The sequence below is a fragment of the Dunckerocampus dactyliophorus genome, chromosome 17, assembly GCF_027744805.1.
Source record: "Dunckerocampus dactyliophorus isolate RoL2022-P2 chromosome 17, RoL_Ddac_1.1, whole genome shotgun sequence".
Taxonomy (NCBI): Eukaryota; Metazoa; Chordata; class Actinopteri; order Syngnathiformes; family Syngnathidae; genus Dunckerocampus; species Dunckerocampus dactyliophorus.
The window spans coordinates 5,436,288-5,457,500 of record NC_072835.1 but is presented as its reverse complement, the minus strand read 5'-3'; the positions used below and the strand labels follow the sequence as shown (position 1 = coordinate 5,457,500).

The 21,213-nt window shown below is 39.8% G+C and overlaps 2 protein-coding genes across 8 annotated transcripts in view; both read left to right on the top strand.

Annotated features, from left to right (window-relative positions):
• Positions 1-1,489, top strand: part of chd1 (chromodomain helicase DNA binding protein 1) — a 41,149-nt gene extending 39,660 nt beyond the window's left edge. For all 5 annotated transcript variants that reach the window (XM_054756726.1, XM_054756724.1, XM_054756725.1 and 2 more), the window contains exon 36: positions 182-1,489. In XM_054756726.1, coding sequence (XP_054612701.1) covers positions 182-428 — 247 coding nt within the window. In that variant the 3' untranslated portion in view covers positions 429-1,489. The remainder of the gene's footprint in view (positions 1-181) is intronic.
• Positions 1,490-2,984: 1,495 nt separating this feature from the next.
• Positions 2,985-21,213, top strand: part of LOC129170156 (3'-5' RNA helicase YTHDC2) — a 61,486-nt gene continuing 43,257 nt past the window's right edge. The window contains exons 1-11 of one of the 3 annotated variants that reach the window (XM_054757406.1): positions 2,985-3,080; positions 3,445-3,507; positions 8,242-8,407; positions 8,493-8,583; positions 9,746-9,936; positions 14,634-14,833; positions 16,193-16,359; positions 18,089-18,191; positions 18,300-18,462; positions 20,179-20,283; positions 20,376-20,530. In XM_054757406.1, coding sequence (XP_054613381.1) covers positions 8,248-8,407; positions 8,493-8,583; positions 9,746-9,936; positions 14,634-14,833; positions 16,193-16,359; positions 18,089-18,191; positions 18,300-18,462; positions 20,179-20,283; positions 20,376-20,530 — 1,335 coding nt within the window. In that variant the 5' untranslated portion in view covers positions 2,985-3,080; positions 3,445-3,507; positions 8,242-8,247. The remainder of the gene's footprint in view (positions 3,081-3,444; positions 3,508-8,241; positions 8,408-8,492; positions 8,584-9,745; positions 9,937-14,633; positions 14,834-16,192; positions 16,360-18,088; positions 18,192-18,299; positions 18,463-20,178; positions 20,284-20,375; positions 20,531-21,213) is intronic. The other 2 variants (XM_054757407.1, XM_054757408.1) reach the window with 2 other exon arrangements.

Below are 21,213 nucleotides of genomic sequence, written 5' to 3'. Positions count from 1 at the left end.
GTAGAGAACCTAGTGTACTGTGCAAGTTACACAGCGTCAAAAGCTGCACACGGGGACTTCCTGTTCAGTGCAAAACAAAAGCAATGCAATATCTGTCCGGGTCATCGTGGCCTAAACGCGTTGCACTGTATCACGGCTGTGGAAAGAGTGATGTTGCTAATTGTGTGTTTGCGTGTTGCAGACATTACAGCGACGGCAAGCAAAGGAAACTGGAGGAAGTGCGCTCCAGCAGAGACCACCGACTGGACCTGAAGGACTTCCCCCACTCGGACCAGCGCTCATCATACCGCTACCACTCGGACTGGCAGACGGAGCAGAGGGCGTCGGCCAGCGGGCCACGCTCCCCCCGAGACCAGCGCTCACCTTACGACTACTCCTCCGACCACAAGAGCACGCCGGAGCAGATCTGGAGCAGCCGCAAGACATAACAGCAGCTGGCGCGCCTGCCGGTAGCCGCCATGAACTCTCCAACACAGCCGATGCCTTACAGGACGCCACCTGACGCTGTCGAAGCACTCATTCTGGACGAACGCTAAGCAGCGAGGAAAAAGAATCAGAGCTTATTTTTGTATTTAAGAGTTGAAAGCTGCATGCAGCACACTTTTTTGTTATTTTTATATGGAAACTGTTCCTTTTTTACCTCTGGTCAGAACAGACCCTGAGCGCTGCCTCATATTCCCACCAACCCATGACACTGGATGCTGTGTGTGTGTTCACATCTGTCGAGCTTCATGTGATGATTGACCTTATTTAAGTGTTAAGTGGGGTAGAAGCGTCACTTGTCACATCAATCATGTCACAAGCGGACGTTCAATCCAGTCTGGGCTCAGGCTGACCACCTGAAGTACCTCATTTCCACCATTTGTCATTGGTTTGCTTCCCCCCACCACCACCTGATGAGAATTATTTAAGAATGACAGATTTTAACTGTAAAAAAATAACTGCATTTGATTTTTGTGTGTATGAGCAACTTTTTTCCCTCGGATGATATTGTAAATTGATGTAAAATAGTAAATGGGTGGTCTCTTTCCTCAGGCTTTTTTGGATTTATTAAGATTCTACTTTTCTCCATCAACTCAGGCTTTTTGTTGTTCTTTTCTGTACAATAGTTCTTTCATGACGATGCTTTCAGAATGTAACTTTTTTGCTAAAGGGAAACTTCTTACTATGTTTGATTCTAATGCTTCTCGTTAAATTGCTGAAGCTGCAAGAGCTGACTTTTGAAATCAGTCTGAAAAGTCCTGCTAGAACTTTGACTTGTTTTTTTTTCCTTTAGATTTTACAATGTAGGCAATAATATTCATAATAATGTCAATCTTCTATGCAGCCAAGTATATTTGTGGTGAACCACCCACCTGAATGAAGTCACTGTTACGGTTCACACTGTTGTGTTGTACATACGTTTCCTATATATTTCACAAGAGTGCATGGATTTTTATCAACTGTTTTTATATAGTTGTTAATGAAGCCATTAAAATCAATCACTGTACTCACTTGGAACAACTCTTTCAATGTTTTTCAACGTCCGTTAAGCTGTAAAACCGGTAGTAGATCTTCTTGGACCGCGTTATTTAACGCCATTATTTATGCTAACATTAGGAGCGTCCACAGTTGATTTTTATCGGCCCGTGGCACATTCCAACAGTGTCATTTAACAAGAAACGGCAAAAATGGAGGAAAAAAAGTAATGGAAGTTGAAATAGTCGAAGAAAAAAAAAAATACTAATAACGCATGCATCCATCCTTTTTCTTCCGCATGCCCGGACCACCTCACCAAAGACGCCTCTAGTAGGCTCCGCACTCGATGCCTGAGAAACCTCCGCTGGTTTCTCCCGAATGACTTGAGTCCCTCACCCTGTCTCTTATGGTGAGTCCAGCCACCCTACAGAGGACACTCATTTTGGTCGCTTGTGTCCGTGATCTTGCTTTCAGTCACTACCCAAAGCTCATGACCTTAGGTGAGGGGCGGAGCGTATATGTACCAGTAAATCGAGAGTTTTGCCTTGTTGCTCCCTCGATCCACCTGTTGTCACGCTCCAGCCTTCTCTCTATCCCGAGATACTTGAACTCCTCCACCTGGGGCAAGACCTCTCTCCCAACCGAGGTGCACCCTTTTCCTCAGATTTGAAGGCACTGAGTCTCACGCAGCAGCTTCACACTCAGCTGCGAACCAAGCTTGATGGGGCGATCAGGACCACATAATCTACAAATAGCGGAGATGTGATCCAAAGGTCTCCAAATGGATATCCTCTACACCTTGGCTGGCTCTACACATTCTGTCCAGAAAAATAATAAACAGAAGCTGTCTCTAGCACTCTTGAATAGATTTTCCCAGGGAACGTGAGGAGCGTGATCTCCCCTGTAGTTGGAACACACATTCCAGTCACCCTTCTTAAATCCAATCCAGACTTCCATGCAATGTTGAGTCAACCAAGAACAGTCCCACAACATCCAGAGCCTTGAGGACTTCAGGGTGAAACTCGTCCGCCCCCAGGGCTTTGCCACTGAGGAGTTTTGTGACTACCTCAGCCAATTTATTTACCAATTTATTATTTAAATACAAAATCTGACCATATTTAATTTAAAGATTCATATGACAAATTACATACAACTATTATTTTTAACATAATATTAATATATATGCATTTTTGTGTGTCCAGACTAGAGAAACAGCCTGTATATTTGTTATTGTTGAGAAAAGACGAAAACTACTACTACGTTTGCTATTAGTATTAGCCCTACTACTTACACTCTTTTTGATAGCTTCAATATCATTTCTATTATATTTTATGATTGGATTAAATATTGTATCATTACATTAATTAATTGATTTCAATCATTATTTAATAATTTAATGATTAATTTATTTGACTTCATATTTATTCAATGAGGACACGAAATACCATAGTCGAGACCCCAACAACCCATAATAACAGACTGATCATGACTCCAGGCCAGCAGGTGGCGATAATGGCCGTAAATGAACTGCTGGTAAGTAGTTAACCGCAACCACTGTCACGAAGAAGAATAAGGAGCCGAAGAAAAAGGGAGAAGTTAAATATAAGGTGACGTTTGTGTTGGTAAGCTATGGTTAATTACTTGTACGAAACAGTTCAATGAATACAGATAAAGGTGTATATACTAGCTAGTTACTAATTTTACGGTGTTCACAATGTTGACGGTAAATATAGATCTGCGGAGCGACTGTTAATAAAAACTTTAATTTAAGATAGTGTTCCTCGTGAGCAATGTTACATTACTCCCGCTCATATTTTGAGTTTTAGTTTGTCTATGAAGCTCAGCTTGAAGTGTCTTTTTCTAAGACTAACAATAGTGGGCATTTGGATGATTTATTTATTATTGAGTCCAGTTGTGCTATCAAAAAAAGCGTCCTAAAATAATAATTGTAGTACACTCATCATGATGATTTATTGTCGTCTTCAGGTCATGTGTTGGCTCATGGCTGTTTGACGTTCATTTGGAAAACCAGAATAGTACTAAAAAGAGGTAAGACTCCACAAAAAAGTCGATGACAATGTTAAGGTCAAAAGTAATTAAGAATAATCTATCTATAATCCTAACCATTTGATGATATAGATACAGTGAAATACAACAGTCCCAAATACTGTATGTCTCCATCATCCTATGCTTCCCACACTAGGGTGGCCATATTTTGATGAGCAATGAGATACTCAACTGATACTTGAAGTTTACTCAAGGATGCCTTATAATTTAAATTTATTTAAAGTACGGCTCCTCTGTATGGATAGAAAACTGTGTATTACCAAACACTATCTATAACCAAAGACACAAATTCCAAAGCAAGCCTCAGGGGATCAAATCTTTGGCTTTTTCTTTGGCTTTTTGCGGCTTTTTGGCAACAGTAATTCAAAAAGCCGCGCACACTGCAGTCTCTAGGGATTACGTCACATGCAGCATGAGTGCCCTGATGTTGTTCAATTTAATGTCCCAAGGAAAAACAATGAAAATCAGGACATTTTTGTCACAGGCCGGCCAAGACAGGACAGGACATGTCCTGGGAAAACAGGACGTTTTTTCACCCAAGTCTCCATCTCATAAAGCTTTTTTTCTGGTAGTTTGAGATATTCATTACATGCGGAATTGCACATGTACTGTGTATTATTTAATCAGATGGTCCAATATTTTAAATATAACTTGAACTAATACAGTCTTTCCCCTGTTACTGCCAACTTCATATATGAAGTGTCATTTAAAAAAAATATATATGTACATTACCAGTGACACTTTTGCGTACGTCCAAACATTTGACTAGCACTGTGAATGTACGTACACTTTGTAGAGAGGTATTTTATGCATATAATCTACGCGTGTGTGTTTTAATCTGCTCGTCTCTCTGTGCCACACAGGCTTGATGACAAGAGGGTTCACTCTTCATCTGTCTGTGTGCATTGGTTCTATAGTGGAAAGAACAGAGAGAGTGATCCCTCATCTTATTCAGCCTCTTTGTGGAGGCAGGGCTACCAATGAGTGGGTACAGAAGGTTAGCAGTTAGCTTCGTGAGTCAGCATACGATAACATGATTGACAGCACAGAAGCGATGGTTTCTGAGGCCACAGCTGACAGCCCCAGTGAGGGAATATTTCAGTTATAAACAGAATGAACAAGGTGAGCGCATGAACACTGACGACTGACACAGACAGTTTTCTCAACTGGGGATAAAAAACTACAGATGGAGTTGCCCTCCGGCAGTGGAGTCTTTGTCCCGACAGTCAACACTTACTGAGGTGTTTGGTCGGAAAATATAAACAAAACAGTGCAAAATGATGCACGCTCACAGACAGTGCTCGCTACATTGCAAAAGAAATATGGAAATGTATGCATATATGGCATACATACAGGCAACTTTTGTGTCAAGCTAATGTGGCTCACACAGGTACACTAACTTGAGTACCATCTAGTGGTTCAAATGTGAATTACACATCTCATGACGATAATGAAAACATTTTATAAAAAAAATTGTGTATAATATCGATTATCGACGATAATTTGTAGCACAGTTATCACCAGCAAAATGTGTTATCGTGACAGGCCTAGCTACATTTCAATGTCATGTTGATCTATCTGTTGGTTGATTTATTTTGAATCCATTGTGGGGTGTAGTACTGTAACGGCAAAAAATCATATAAAAACTATCACTGTACAATTACTTATGTACCTTACTGTGTTTATAACAACAAGACTGGGAACAAAATATGTTAAAATTGTGGTTACATTGAGATAGATCTGGGGTGTCCAGACTTTTTCCACCGAGGGCCACATTGTGAAAAATAAAAGGACTCAAGGGCCATTTTGATATTTTGTAAATCAACACGTAGATATGTAGAAGTTAATATATATTTCAAGAAAAAAACTGCATCTCCGCTTTGTAATATAGTTGACAAACCATATCATTACTATCAACTTGGCTCTTTGCTCTGTTTTCCCATTTTTGCTGTTTTTTTTAAAGTTCAAAATATTTCAACTTTCTTTTCAAATGATCTTTGTGCATTTTCATCTCAAAATATTACGACGTAATTCCTATCACATTTTGACTTTATTCCCATAATACTGTATTATAACTTTTTCCCCACGCTAATTTTTAAAAAATTACTTTGTCTTTTCCAAAAATAGCTTTTTTAAAAAAATATTTCACCTCTATGCTACTAAAATGACATTATGTTTCCTCATTATTTTTCCTCATCGCATTAAGAGTGGATGTCCAAAAGGAGTAGAAAGAAGCAAATCTTATTCAATCCTACCCACCATCCGTCCCACATCTATTGCAGTACATTTTTCCACTTCCTGTATTCTATATGTGATTTTTGAATCATGAGAGGGTGGCCAGCTCTTTGGAAGACTGGTGTCTTTGGAGGGCTTCGGTCTGTTGGAGAGCTGCTGCTTTCCCTTTTGCAGCAAAACACATAGTGTTCTGTGGCTCCTGTCTCTCAACTGGTAACAAAAGGAGACTTGAAATTGTGCTCTCAGCAACTTCCATCCATCCATCTTCTATGCTGCTTGTCCTGACTAGGGTCACGGGTATGCTGGAGCCTATCCCATTGGGCAAGAGGCAGGGTACACCCCGGACTGGTCGCCAGCCAATTACAGGGCACACATAGACAAACAATCATTCACTGCTCTCAGCAACTTTGCCTTTAAATTGAGTTTTTTGATATTCTTAGTTTGTGTTCTTCTGGTTGTTGAAAAATGGTAACTAAATACGTTATTAAATAAATAAGTCGTAAGAAATGTTATTTGTCATGATAAACAAAAAATTGCAGACGCAGCAGTGGCAGGACACAGCGGTGGCAGTCCCATGCAGCCCACAACCACAGCTTCAGAAAATCCTAAGGGAAACCCGGACACCCTTTTGGAAAAAATAACTGAAATCCATTGCTTCCCGTAACCACCACCAAGTTTCTTGTAACTCTTTGCTGGAATTTTGGGCCACTCTTTTTGGCCAACTGCTCCAGGTATCTCAAATTTCAAGGGTGGCTCTTTCTTCCCAACTGCTGTTTTGGTTGCGTCTGTTTTCATCACTAATTCGTTCCAAAAGGTTTGACAAAAACTGAAATGTATGCAAAAAGTTTCCCATAAGAAATAACATAAATCCAATGAATCCAATGTAGACCCTCAACAATATGACCAAAATATACTTCACAAAGAGTAATTCTAGTTTTTAGGGCTGTCAAAGTTAACGCGTTAATAATTAACGTTACTTAACGGAAGTTTCCTTTAACAGCACTATTTTTTTGACGTGCGATTAACGTGCACACCTGTTTGACCCTCGTCCGACGCTGTAGTTTGAGTAAGCAGCGGTGACTGTGGAGCTACAAACGGGAACAAATCATGAGCAGAAATGGACAAAGAAAATGGTATTTTGATTGGTAAATTTAGCCCCAAAGCCCTGGCAGACGGTTCCAACAACAAGACCAAAGTTATTTGTATCTACTATCGCTGGGATTTGAGTTATTATGGATTAGGTTGCCTGCCAGAGAAGAGAGACGTTACTGGAGCACTGCCAGTATTATTTTAAAATTTTCACTTATACAGTGGTATCTTGGCATACAAGTGTCTCAACTAATGAGCGTTTTTTTAGATGTGAGCCGTCTCTCGGCTGATTTTTTTGCTTTGAACTGAAAGCTAAAATTTGGGTTAAGAGCCGAGAACAGCTGTATTATTTTTTGCCAGTGTGACCATGGCTGAAGTCGAGAATGGATTAGCAGCATTAGCAGCCTAGCATTAGCAGCGCACGAGCTAGTGGGAAAGATTTTCATACGTACATTAAAGCGATCTAATTTCTCGTATTTATTATGTATTGTGTAAAACTGACAGGAACAGCATAAAATTAAAAGCAAGATATGAATACAGAGCCACCATCCACCAGCACCACCACTTCGTATTTCAGAGAGTTTGTGTACCACAGATATACACAATAGCACTTGATAAGGTAATCCGATCTTACCTTTGTGCATTCCCACATAGTATTTCAGCATTTTGGAGCAAATATGAGGTGAAATAAAAAGAGGAAAAATACAGTATAGTAGTCTATCTGTGCAGCGTGGGACAAGTTAGCACACGCAAGGTGGCGCGTTCAAGGACTGTCAAACAAAGTGGGACAAATCCCTGCTTCCATTAAACATTCAAAAACAGAGGAATTTCTAACTGTATATTATTTTTTAAATAAAATAATGGCCCATATTTCCAAACTTTATATCCCTTTACATACAATTTGATGTAGTTATCATTGTAGTTGCATATTGAATCATACCACAAAGAGATTCCTATCCCTGCATTTTAGAGATAAAAACTTATTTTTATCTGTGATTAAATGTGAATAATTTTGAGTTAACTATGGACAACATGTGGTTCATTGTAATTAAATATTTTAATCGATTGACTGCCCTAATAGTTTTACATGCATAAAACAATGGAAAATAACTATAAATGACAAATGAAATGGCTAAATGGTTTCATTGTTGTCCGTTACAAAGTTAATTTGAAGGTGTACAGTTAGAGCTGTATACTTGCTCACTTCAACTGTATTGTAAACTTGAGCTGCAGGTCCAATCATCATCACACACACTGGCCTGCCCTACATTCTGTTAGGTGTCTCCCTTGTGCATGTTTGTGCCCCCCATATCTGTAAACCTAGATGAAACACTGATCTGTGTCAGCACAAGAATAATGTTGTCTGGAGAATAATTTGATATTGTGTTACAGTGCACCATGCCAAATTCTCGTGCGGCCTCACAAACCCCGGGCAAGATGCGGGAAAAACCACAGAAGTCTTCCATCACCAGTCGCTTCAAAGAAATTCACATCAGTGAAGAAGTCAAAATTTCAATCAACCTCGCTCTGGAAAGGTTTCGTTTCAGTGAGCAGAAAGGTATCGTTGACAGTGTTTGACATTGTTGCATAAAACAAGTGTGTCATCAGAATGTACTTCTCTATTTTCTCCTCTCAACAAATAGAGATGGAGTTTCCCTCCTCGCTTACCTCAACTGAGAGGGCTTTCATTCACCGTACGGCACAGACTCTGGGGTACATTTCAAAAAGCAAAGGGTAAGTAAAGTTGGCTTGAAGTCAATGTGTAGCTGTTGAACTATACAGTTTACTTTGTGCTAATAAAGTAAAACAATCTTTTTAAAGTCTAATGCCTTGTTTACACTTGCACGCATTTTGTCCCCTCATTGTTATGCAGTTTTGGGTGCCTCTGGTGTGCCAGTGAGTAAATTGGTGGTAAACGGGTGTGAAGTACAGTATGTGCAAAATGTGCAGGGCTGCGTGCCAGTGCGCAAAGAAAATGTTTCAATGTAAAAATTTGTGTGACGCATAATTTCCATGAACTCGTCGTGAATGCACCACAACCTATACGTAAACAATGCGGGCCATGCGTCTTGGAATTGAGAATTTCCCCCCGACTTGCTCCAAGACTGTACCCTCTTAAATCTTCCTTGTGAATTTCTGTTAAGTCATCATAATGCCCAAAGCGATGTCTTCCCTCTCTCACACTGTCTGTGCCTTCTTTTTTCTAGTTTATGTCTTCGTCCTGCTCTTTCCACATTCTCTTTCTGCAGCTGAGACTTGCCTTACTTTTCTGCCTCGAGAGCTTCTTCTCTGGAATTCAACATCTTGTAGATCCCTTGCAAAAAGAGGAATTGATGAAGCTGGGGTGATGCTTGCTGTTGCGTGGCGTCACGTGGGACACAGCGGGACCAAATAATCCCACGACCACTTCACGGATGCAGGAAGTGGTGGTGACAATGCATGAGGGAACAGTGCGCGTCGCACTACTATTGTCGTGCACTAGATGTAAACAGTATTTGACAAGGTGTAAATAAGTAATCCAGGAGCGTGGTCATTTCGTGCCAATACACACCATTTTCGGTCACGAATTGCCTGTGAAGAGCAAAGTTTGCGCTTTTTACAGTAGGTGTGCCACAAATAAATAAACGACATGCATTGCCACGGCAAATTGCGGGACAATGGCAAAATACGTGCTTAATCCACAGTTACATCTGGTGTGTGCGTGTGTGTGTGTGTGTGTGTGTGTGTGTGTGTGTGTGTGTGTGTGTGTGTGTTAAGGGATGTGGGTGGTGGTGGTGTTGGTGGTGGTGTGGCTGGTCAACAGGGATACAAACTTGTGCATACATGCACTAAGCACCCCCTAATATAATAGTAGGGCAAACACTGATATCTATATATTGGTGTTTTTGTTTTTTAGGAAAGGACCACATCGCTTCCTCACCATCAGGAAAAAGAATAATCTAGACGGTCGTCGGTCCACCATGCCCCTGACACTCTCCCAAAACTCCTTACATGCCATCTGCAGTCTGCTTCAGAGGTTCCCTTTGACCAGTAAAATGTGTGAAGAATTGCAGGCCAGCAACAAAAGCAAACTGGCTGCACAGTCTGGTGAGTTTAAAATGAAAATGGTGTTGCCAGCAATCAAAGTCACCAAAGGTATCATCATAAAAGGCAGCAATGCAGAAATAAACCCATAAATCACATTGAAAACACTGAGCAAATAGCTGTGGTCAGTCCCTTTTCAACCAACCAAATTCACTTCTGTTTTGGTATAGATAACATACATGGTGGTCCTCGGTTTGAAGACGTGGTTACAAGCGTGCTCCCATAAATTAACGAAAAACTTAATATTGGTCCGTAAACACGAGACTCGTTCACACTGGCAGAAGAATATGCGCCACATCCAGCACAAGAATGCAGTGCGTGCCTGTGCAGGCACACTTTTACACTTCATTAGAGGGCTGGGTGATATGGCAAAAAAAATGATTGCAGTAGGTTTTTTCATATTGTACGATCTTGATTATTATCATGCTTATTATCATGCCAGTTTTTAAGTATCTGTACTAAAAACTAAAGAAACTCGAGATTAGTCCAAAATTGTACTTGTATTAACATACAAAATAAAATAAAGCAAATTAAATTGTTTGCTACTTTGGTCCAGTGGTCACACACACTTAGCCATCTGACCCAGTTTTCCCATTTGACAAAAAAAAAAAACTATCCTAAATTCTGGTGTATAAGCCGCACGTGTCTATGTCATAAAATGACATACTGTGGCACGCGCAAGTCCGTGAGGACCAGGCAGATTTTATTTGACAGGAGCCAATCATGAGCTATGACGACCTTGTCAAACCATTGGAAATTGCAGGAGGTCATTATTAAATAACAGTCTGACTCACGGTTTCATCTTACAAACAACAATAAACTCATCACACAGCAACTTAACACTCAAAACATACATAGGAAATGTACATTACATGTACCAATAACAAACAGCAGCTACTTTAACATCTACCCAGAATGCATTACTGCCAGAAGAGCAGTTCATTGGAGGACAAGCAATATAGATAGATTGTACTGCAATCCTGCCTCTGTCCGCCAGAGGAGCTCGGAGTACAGAGCCCTATGTCATTGCAGCGCCCCAATGAATGTGTTGCTCAGACGCAATGCCTTATGGGAAAACTTTAAAATGTTGGCTTTCTTTCATTTAAACTTGTATTGGTACATGTTTGCATATTTCTGAGTTATACTTTTGGAGTGTTAAGTTACTGTGTGATGAATTTAGTGTTCTCAGTAAGATGAGTCAGGATGTTATGTTGTTATGCTGTCATATATATACTGCAATACTCCTGCAATTTCCAATGCGTTGGCATGCTCGCTGTGAGTGCACGTGATTGGCTCCTGCCAAAGAAAGAGCTACAGTATTTCCATAATCAGTAGAAGTTCTCAGTAAAGGAGATGTCACAAGATTAGAATTTAGCCATAGATTAGCCGCACTGCTGTATAAGCTGCAGGGTTCAAAGTTTGAGAAAAAATACAGGCTTGTACACCGGAATTTACAGCACACATCGAAATGCAGACCCAACAAATTATCAAGAAGTCCGAAAGGAGACTGTACTTCCTGAGAAGACTGAGGAAATTTGGCATGCCCACCAAAATCCTGAGTTGCTTTGTGAAAGTGTCCTTACCGCCTCCATCACTGTTTGGTAACTGTACAACACGTGATAGGAAGGCACTCCAGCGGGTGATCAAGACCTCACAGAACATTGTTGGGGCAGCCCTCCCCTCATTGCAAGACATTTATAAAACTAGAGTCCTGCAAAGAACAAACAACCTCATCAAGGACAGCACACATCCACAACACTCATTATTCACACTCCTACCGTCAGGCAGACGCAACAGGAGTTTGAAGTCCAGGACCACAAGACTGGCGAACAGTTTTTACCCACAGGACATCAGGCTTCTCAACGAAGCACGCACACACGCCGCACGCAACACACGCACACACTCATAGCATTATATATTTATTTGTTTATGTATTTAATTATTTATTTACACTAGGTCCCCAACTTGCGAACACTCGCGAATACGAACACAATCCGACTGGTCTATATTTTATTTTATTATCGCTCAATCAGTATTTATACTGCTACTGTACATGCTTGACCAGTAGAGGGCACTGTGACACTGCTGATGAAGCCTTAGAGCTAATGAGACCAACACAGGAAGAGTTAGACGCTGGGGAGATACAGTGTAAAGCTAAATGGAAAGCTAAATTGTACAACCCGGACAGAGCGTGTGATTAAAGTTTATGAAGAGTTAATAGGCCTGCTTAATTCTACACCACCCACAGAACACTACCTCTTTTAGAAGAGTCTAACGACGACGACGACTTGTCCTTTTTTTCAATATCTCCTCCTCCACAACGACGTATGCTCAGCCACTCCTCTTCAAAGGTAAATAACATTTATCATTACGTATTTTTATATCACTTTTATTATTGTTTTTTTCATTAATTATCCTCGTTTAATATTACTACTGCATCCAAACTCATATTTACATACATACACATATACTGTATATGTATACATGTACATGTATGTCAGGGAAATCCTTCCAGATAACCAAGACAAGTACTGGACTGTATAACTACTCAAAGAAACAGACTCAACCACGCCAAGATTGTCTTACTCGCGAGGAGAACCGGAGGGACGCACCAGAGTTGTATCCCATACCGCTCTGGATACGCTCTCCGAAAAACCTCTGTCTTTATTTGCTATTGGGCGTTCCCTAGTTACATTAGAGTTCAGCTTCTCAAGGAAGGGGCCTACTACAGCTGAACTCTGTGTCTCTAGCTATGTGTGTGCGTCAGTGTAGTGATATCATACATGTGTGGTTTAATTAATTTTCTAACATCACAGACTGTGAAGAGGAGCAAAAGACCTTGAGCACCTCAACCTCCTCCATGTCTCTGAGTTCCACAAGACTGATCCCTTTGATTCCCCTCACAGGGCCTGCTTACTCCCTTCTATGCACAAGAGTACAACAATAATATATTTATAAAGTGGGCGATAACGTATATACAATGTAGATTTCTCTAACAAGGCTCTCTTTTGAACTGATGCTGCAAATTGCAGCTGCTCTCGTTCATGGTCACATCACATTCTCACACGTGAAAACGTGTGAGCGTTTATTACATTTTCATAACAAAACCTTCACGGCAATAGAAACACATTCTTTCACAATGTAGTACCTATATCATTGGTAATATTACCTTTTCTCCTACTTAAAAACGATTCAACATAAGAACGGTTGGCTGGAACCAATTGTGTTCGTTAGTTGGGGACTTAGTGTATTTGTATTAATGTCTCTTCCGTTGTTGTTGCTTAATTTATTGGTATTAATGTTTCTTCTGTTCTTATTCATTTTCTTGTGTTTTCTTTCATTCTTTTTTGGGAGAATGAACAGAACAATTTCATTGCATAGTATAACTACTTGTTTTACTGTGCATATGACAATAAACCTCTTGAATCTCTTGAATCTTGATATGGACCAAAACTCATGTCACGATATATTTAGGTTGAATATTGATATACGATATGTATCCTTATATTTTTTCCATAAAAAGTGAGTTTAGACAAAATCAAAGCCAAATATGCGTGTCAAAGTTGTTAAATTAAAATAAATGCTTAATTCGAGGATGTTTTTTGAAATTTTAAAGCTTCATGCAAGATGAACATTAAAAACATCTTATCTAAAAGTAGCTGCTAAAATAAGTAGGCCATTCTCTTTTTGAAATAAACATAGAAAAAGTCAAATATAATCTTTTTTTTTAGAACAAACCTTTAGCTAAGCTCAAATCCTCACCTAATAACAAAAGCACAAAATAACAAAATACGAAGGAGTGCCCGGTTTAAGAGGAAATTTTAAAATTTCAGCAACTCAAAAATACTTTAAATTGAACAGTAGTATTTTTTAGGTAAACATTTTTAGAAGACACAAGCATGTCCGTATTTTGTACCTGGAACAGCAACCTGTCAATTGTATCAGGCTCAGCAAATGTCTGTCTAACTTCCTGGTACATTTGTGGTTGAGCTTGTCGTGCTAAATAATTGTCACTGCAAAGCTTGCGGACATCGCAAGTCCATCGTTTTCAGCAGATTTTTACATCACTTTTTTCCAGTATTGCAACGAGGACCATATCTTTAGCAATGTAATAGGACACCTCTATCTTTATAATAGCACACCTCTTTGCTTTTCCTTTCATGAGGAATGCAACAGGAAAAACAAGCAAGCATTGAGCTATGTGTTGTGTATTTATTAGTGTATATTATCATGAGTGGTTTATTTGGTACCAAAAATAGTCAATAATATCGTTTAGTGTCAATTTGTGTGACAATAAACATTTCAAAACGCAAATGCATTGTTTTGTGACTCGGTTAAATAAAAAAAATTGTCCAGTCGTTTATTTTTTATTCTACTTAAAAAAAAAATACTGTTCAAATCTTGTCTTGTCTTGTAGGCCCAATCTCGTCTATGTGTTTTGGGTGTCCCCCTGCTAATTAGCATTTGTCTCTGGAGGCACTGCACACACTTCCACGACTGTCGTGCAAAGGATTTTAAATGTACCGTTTTTACCTAAATGACTAAGACAACTCAGTAGCTGGATTTGTTTTTCCAGGATAGAAAAGTGATAAAAGTGATTTGCTTTGGACTGATCAGTGCTCAGAACAATGGGAAAGTCCAAGGAAAAGTCAGGTGACATTTTGATCAAAATGTCTAATAATCCTCTTGTCTTCCTTTAGACAACTGCGCTGACACAAGCAGGCCAAACTGCCTGATCAGCAGTGTTTCTGTGGTACCCCCGCGAAGGAGGCCATCGGAATTTGACATTTTCAGACGATCTCTGCCTGTGTGTGAACATGAAGAAGAGATAGTCAGGCTTGTTAGAGAGAACAGGGTGGTGCTGGTGTTAGGAGAGACCGGTTCTGGAAAAACAACCCAGGTGAGAGAAGACAAAGTTTCAACTATGTTTTCTGATATTGCATTGGACATTAGAAGCATTTGGATAGTATCATTGGGCTTCACATAACTGGCCATCACACATTTGCAAAAGGTGAGTGGCACAACATGAAAAGCAAAACGAAAATGTTTAGCATTACAAAAGAACTTCCTCTGTCGCTTTTAATAACAAACGAAACTGAACCGCCAGTGAGCGGGGGAGAGCCCCAGTGCAGCACTAGCTGCTCATTGAGAAGAGCGATACATGCTTTCACGTCAGTCATCAAAAGTCTCTTCACTAGTTGCTTTTTTGAGAAACAATATCTAGAGGGGTCTGATTACTTGCCAAGTATTGCCACAAAGTCGCTTTTGTTGGATTAGGGACCTGACTCACAAAGTTTTGCCACAAAAGCCAAACAATATTCTTGGTCATGCTGTGTAAAAAATAAGTAAATTCAACAATGGTTTGGATGCATTATTTTTAATGCTTTGAAGAACTATTTTCGTAACCATATTCAATTCCACTAATTCATGTTTGTAACAAAAGTTTATTATTAAGAAAAAATATCCCTACTTTCAATATTAGTGCAGACCTGTCAACATGTATGAATTTTTCATACACAGCATATAATTTGACACTTAAATACACTTGCATGCTTCACTGCTCTCCGTTTGGTTTCGTTTCACTGGTTTCAGTTTCAAGTTCAATCTGTACAGTATAGATAAATAAATTACATTATCAGTTTCTCAATAGTATTTGAAATCGGTGGGGTACGAAAACGTTTCTGTCCCCCAGTGGGGGCATGACAGAAAATGATTGACAACCACTGCCATAAAGCAATGGCAAAACATGCAGCAACAACACTGTTACAGGGCTCACTTCCTGTTCTCCAAAATACAATTCTGCACTCACCGACATGCAACGATGTGCCACATATATTATTAAAAAAATAATATCAACAATTGGGACACTGGGCTTACACCACTGAGATTCATGTGAAAGTTTTTGTAAACTTACCGTTTACTTGTTGCCATAAGTTTATGATCAGCGTTGAGTTAGGTAATTAATATCTCCAACATTTCTACATTTCATTTTCTATACTTTAAATATACCACGCTATTAATACTCCACAGAGAGTGAGCAATGGGGAGAGAGTATAGTGGTAATTCATACCAATACTCATATATTTGAGCCTGTGTGTATACTTGTGACGCATGTGGATAAGACAAAAACCTGAACCAATTGCTCCCAGTTCTGGTTTTAATGAATGGATGAATGTGATGTTCATGCCCATGGTGAGAGTATGTAAAAGTCTGACCACATCATATCTGCTGGATGTAAATGTTTCTGCGTGTTGGTCAGATTCCACAGTTTCTGCTGGATGACTGCAGCAAGAAAGGAGAACCCTGCAGAATTTTCTGTACTCAGCCAAGACGCCTGGCTGCCATCACAGTCGCTGAGAGAGTGGCAGCCGAGATGGGAGAGGCAGTTGGCCATACTGTCGGCTATCAAATCAGACTACAGAGCAGGTAAATAAGGTGGAACCTAATATTCGTATTTTTAACTGGAATAAATTGTATCCCACCAGGGTGAACCATAGTGGTAGGGCTAGAAATGTCAGGGTTCCTCACAATACGATAAGATTTGCGATAGATGGCTCACAATATCGATAATATCTCGATACGGCAATCAGGTCAAACAAACAAACAAACAAAAAATGTAATAGTTTACATTTTGTATAAACAACAATATTGCAAAAACAATGAGACTGTTTTAGTGCCGCATAACTGTAAGCATGTGGCATATATATATATATTTGGATCTCATAAAATATATTTTGTAATTGAATGTATATTTGTGTTTGTAAAAATTAAGGAATTGACCAATAGGTTTATCAGAAATTGACCCAGGAGAAGTCAGAAGTCAGGCAGAAGGAACGTTGCAGCATCTGCAGGAATGCGGTGGCTGTACTGGACCGTCATGGTAAAGAGTGAGCACAGCCAGAAGGCAAAGCTCTCAATTTAGCGGTTGATCTACGTTCCTACCCTCACCTATGGCCATGAGCTTTGGGTAGTGACTGAAAGAGCAAGATTGTGGATGCAAGTTTCCTCTGCAGTGTGGCCGGACTCAACCCAATCTGGAAGAAGCTCAGAGTAGAACTCGCATGGCCAGCAATCAGTTGAGGTGGCTTGGTCATCGAGTCCGGATGCCTCCTGGACGCCTCTCTGGTGAGGTGTTCCGGGATGAGGATGGGTATTGTTTCCATTTGAGCTGATATGGGTGCCAGTACTTTTGGAACAGCGCCAGTGCTTAAACGGTGCGTGAACTGAGTCGCCAATTAATTAACCTAACATGCAGAATGTGGGAGGAAACCGGAATACCTGGAGAAAACGCACACATGCACGGGGAGAAAATGCAAACTCCACACAGAGATGCCGAAGCGGAGATTCGAACCCAGATCCTCCCGATCTCCTGACTGTGTGGCCAACATGCTAACCACTCAGCTACTGTGCAGCCCTCATATATCACATATATAAAATAAATCATATAAACAGTATTATCACAGCAAAACCAGCAGCAGTGGGAATGTGCCAAACTCAACCTGCTTGTGTTGCTGCTTGCGATGAAGGATTTTGATACGGCAACATGTCTGTGCAGTGTTTGGGCCCATGATTGCCCTACATTCTCATCATTTTACAGTTGCACTTATTGCATCCCTTGCATGCTCACTACACAGAGCTCTGTTTTGGTAGAGTGATGACTAGACCTGTCTCGATAACAAATTTTGCTGGAAGATATTTGTCCTACAAATTATTGTCGATAATCGATATCATTGACCAATGTTTTTTGGACTGATTCTCACTTAGATAGCATCTGTAGCATCTCTCCAACAACTAGTGGCAATTTGATTTCTGTCTGCAGCTAGATTCCAACCAAGACCCTCCTATTCCAAAGTCTTTGGACTGAGCTACTGCCACCCCAACTTGTTTATTTTATAGCTGTCAAGAAAAAAGCAATCACCTAAAATTCAGATTACATTTTGGATATTAAATAAATACAATTCATAATAATTATACAAAATGAGTAAAAAATATGCACTCAGCTTTTTGAAAAACTTCTTGACTCTTTACCATGAATCTTCAGGGTTTCTTCTTGAATGACTCTTTACCATGAATCTTCAGGGTTTCTTCTTGAATGACTCTTTACCATCAATCTTGAGGGTTTCTTCTTGAATGACTCTTTACCATCAATCTTTAGGGTTTCTCCAAAGACACTGTTGACCTTCTGCACCATTGGAGTATTCCTCAGGACACTGATGGCTGGAAATATCCACATGACAACTGTCACACATGTCATTGTGGTGAGCAAATAATGTACAATTTTATATTCTGCACTATTTTGAATTGGCTATTTTTGTTCCTGCATTAATCAGTTTTCTGATTAAACCAACCTTTCTCTGTTTTCTAAGGATGAGGTGCATGAGCGTGATGGTCTGACTGACTTCCTGCTAACGAAGATGCTTGATGTGCTTCAGGAAATCCCCACATTAAAACTTATCCTTTCCAGTGCCTCACTGGATGTTGACTTGTTCCTCAAATACTTTGGTGCTTGGTCGTGCCCTGTTGTCCATCGTAAGTACTTCTTCCTATTTACTATTTTGTGCAAAGCAAAATTTCTTTTTATTTTTATTTAGCTGGTCTAGTGGTGTAACGATACGCTATGGTCTCGGCTCGGTATGTACTTTGGTTTTAGGGTCATGTTCGGTTCATTTTAGGTGCAATAAGACTGCTTAGTTTTTTTATGTAAAAAGCTTTAATTATTTATAAAATTAAACATTAAAAACAGCCAACTGCTTGCAGGTCATTCTCCAGTAAACAAGACGAAAGCATTTAAAGCAGAGCAGTTCATTTTTGGGACTTTGCAGGTCGGTCCCGAAAATATTACGAAAAATAAATGCATCACATTAGTGCCCACCCCTTGTGGGTGGACCGCTGAATATGCCCGAAAAAATGTCGCACATTTCTTCTGAAACAAACAAAAACCTCTGTTACTATAAAAGCACGGGTGTCCAAACTGCGACCCAGAGGCCATTAGCGGACTGTGTCTTTTTTTTTTCTTGGTCCACTGCACAAAGTAGGAATAAAATTAAACAACAATAGGCACATTGTACAAAAGAAAAAAAATGCCGACAATCTCAAACAAGCAGAAGAAGACAAGGGCAAGTTTGGATTAGAATTTATGGATAAGATAAGCTGGGAACATAAAAAGGGAGTTGTAACATTTAATAACATTGAACATATTAACATATATGATGGGAGAAACTTCTGGCTCTGGTGTGCAAAAATAAAAACTGCTGACAAAAGTTTTAAATTAATTTGCAGATTGTAAGGCTGTATTTTCATTTACGCTTTACTTACATTTTATTGACGGTTTGTTCAAGAAAATATAAAATAAAATGTATTATTAATTAGAATTTTTCATCCCCCCATAAAAAAAACATATTTTGTATTAATATTTTTGGCTTTCTGGTACGGATTAATCAGATTTACATTATTTCTTCTGGGAAAAATTGATTCAGTTCCATTTTGGTTAGAGTCAGACCTTCTGGAACAGAATAATGACGCTAATAAAGTTTCTACTATACACATGACTGATATGAGTCTTGAGTATAACCTAATCTAAATTTTTGCCCCCTGGCAGCACAGAAGCAACATTTGTTAAGACTAATGACTTGGTGCTTATTTCTAGTTTTGGGACAAGTTTACCAGTCAATGTGCCTCATTTCAGGAGCGTATTTAAAATATTACCAAATTAAACTGTAATCAGTGACAGTTAGGGGTGTCACAAGATCTTGCGTCATTAAAACATGACAAGATTTCTTGTTTAGAAAAAAATGTCTCGTGGGCACTTGGCCTGGGACTATAATAAATTAATCAATCAGACAATAAATGAAAATAAACCTGATAATTTTGCCGGCCTCAATATATTGCCGTGTGCATGTGTGTTTGTTTTCCTCGTCACCCGCCCCCAAACAGGCAGGAAGAGGGGTCCCTCTGTGCTTTGGGTTCAGCACCTTGGTGCATCTGTTCCATAGAACAACAGCATGAACAGAGTGAGCCCTCTTGTGAGCCACACAGTCTCTTTGTCTTGGTGGGTGGAGGCGGGGCCGCTAGCATACACACAGACATATTAGAAATGAAATTAGTAGATTGCAATATATTGTCATATATTTTTTATGATTTTTTTTATTGTACTTTTCTTAAAAGTAATGTCTCGTCTCTTTCTCATAGACCAAATCTCTTGTATCGCGTCGTCTCGTGAACTGATATGACCTTTGCTTTTTATAGTCAAAGGAAGACAGTTTGAAGTGAAGCAACTCTTTCTGGAGGACATTCTGAGGCTGACTGATTTTAACAAGGAAATGGAGAAGTGTAAGGAGGACTCCCACAGAAGTATGAAGATTTATTCCAAGTACTGAATAAATGCTGAATATTTTACTGTTAAACATTGTCCTAAGCACCTTACTGTTAATTCAACCTCTCAGAAGACGACAAGCAGAACCTTTTGACAAAGTGGTGTAAAGTAGTGGAGAAGAGTGGTGTTGAAGAAGTACAGAACACACATGTGGTGTCCTCTGGTTTGCTTGGGAGCAGCAATGTTTTGGACTCAGAGGAAGGGGATGGCACCATCAACACACTGGTAACCTACTCACCAACACACTTCTGACAAATACTGTACATATATTTTTCAAGGTCCTAGTACTGTATATTAGGGATGGCTCATTACCACTTTTTCATGTCTGATACCGATACCACAACATTGTGGTTGTGGTTAGCATGTTGGCCAAACAGTCAGGAGACCAGGAAGGCCTGGGTTTGAATCTCCGCTTGAGCATGTCTGTGTGGAGTTTGCATGTTCTCCCCGTGCGTGGCTTTTCTCTGGTTTCCTCCCACATTCCAAAAACATGCAAGTTAGGTTAATTGGCGACTCTAAATTGTCCATAGGTATGAATGTGAGTGTGAATGATTGTTTGTTTATATGTGCCCTGCGATTAGCTGGCGACCAGTCCAGGGTGTACCCTGGCCTCTCACCCGAAGTCAGCTGGGATAGGCCAACCCTAATGAGGATAAGCGGTATAGAAGGTGGATGGATGTATGTCTGCCGATTCCAACTTCCTTGTTTGTTATCGCTAGGCCTGTCCAATAACAAATTTTGCTGGTCGATAGTTGTGCTGTAAATTAGCGTTGATAATCAGTAATATTGACTTTTATTTTTTCATTAATTATCTTGAGAGGTGTGATTCATTTGAACCACTAGATGGTACTCAAGCATAGTGTACCTGTGGGCGGTTGCCTATTGTGACGCTCACGAGTCGGTGGGGA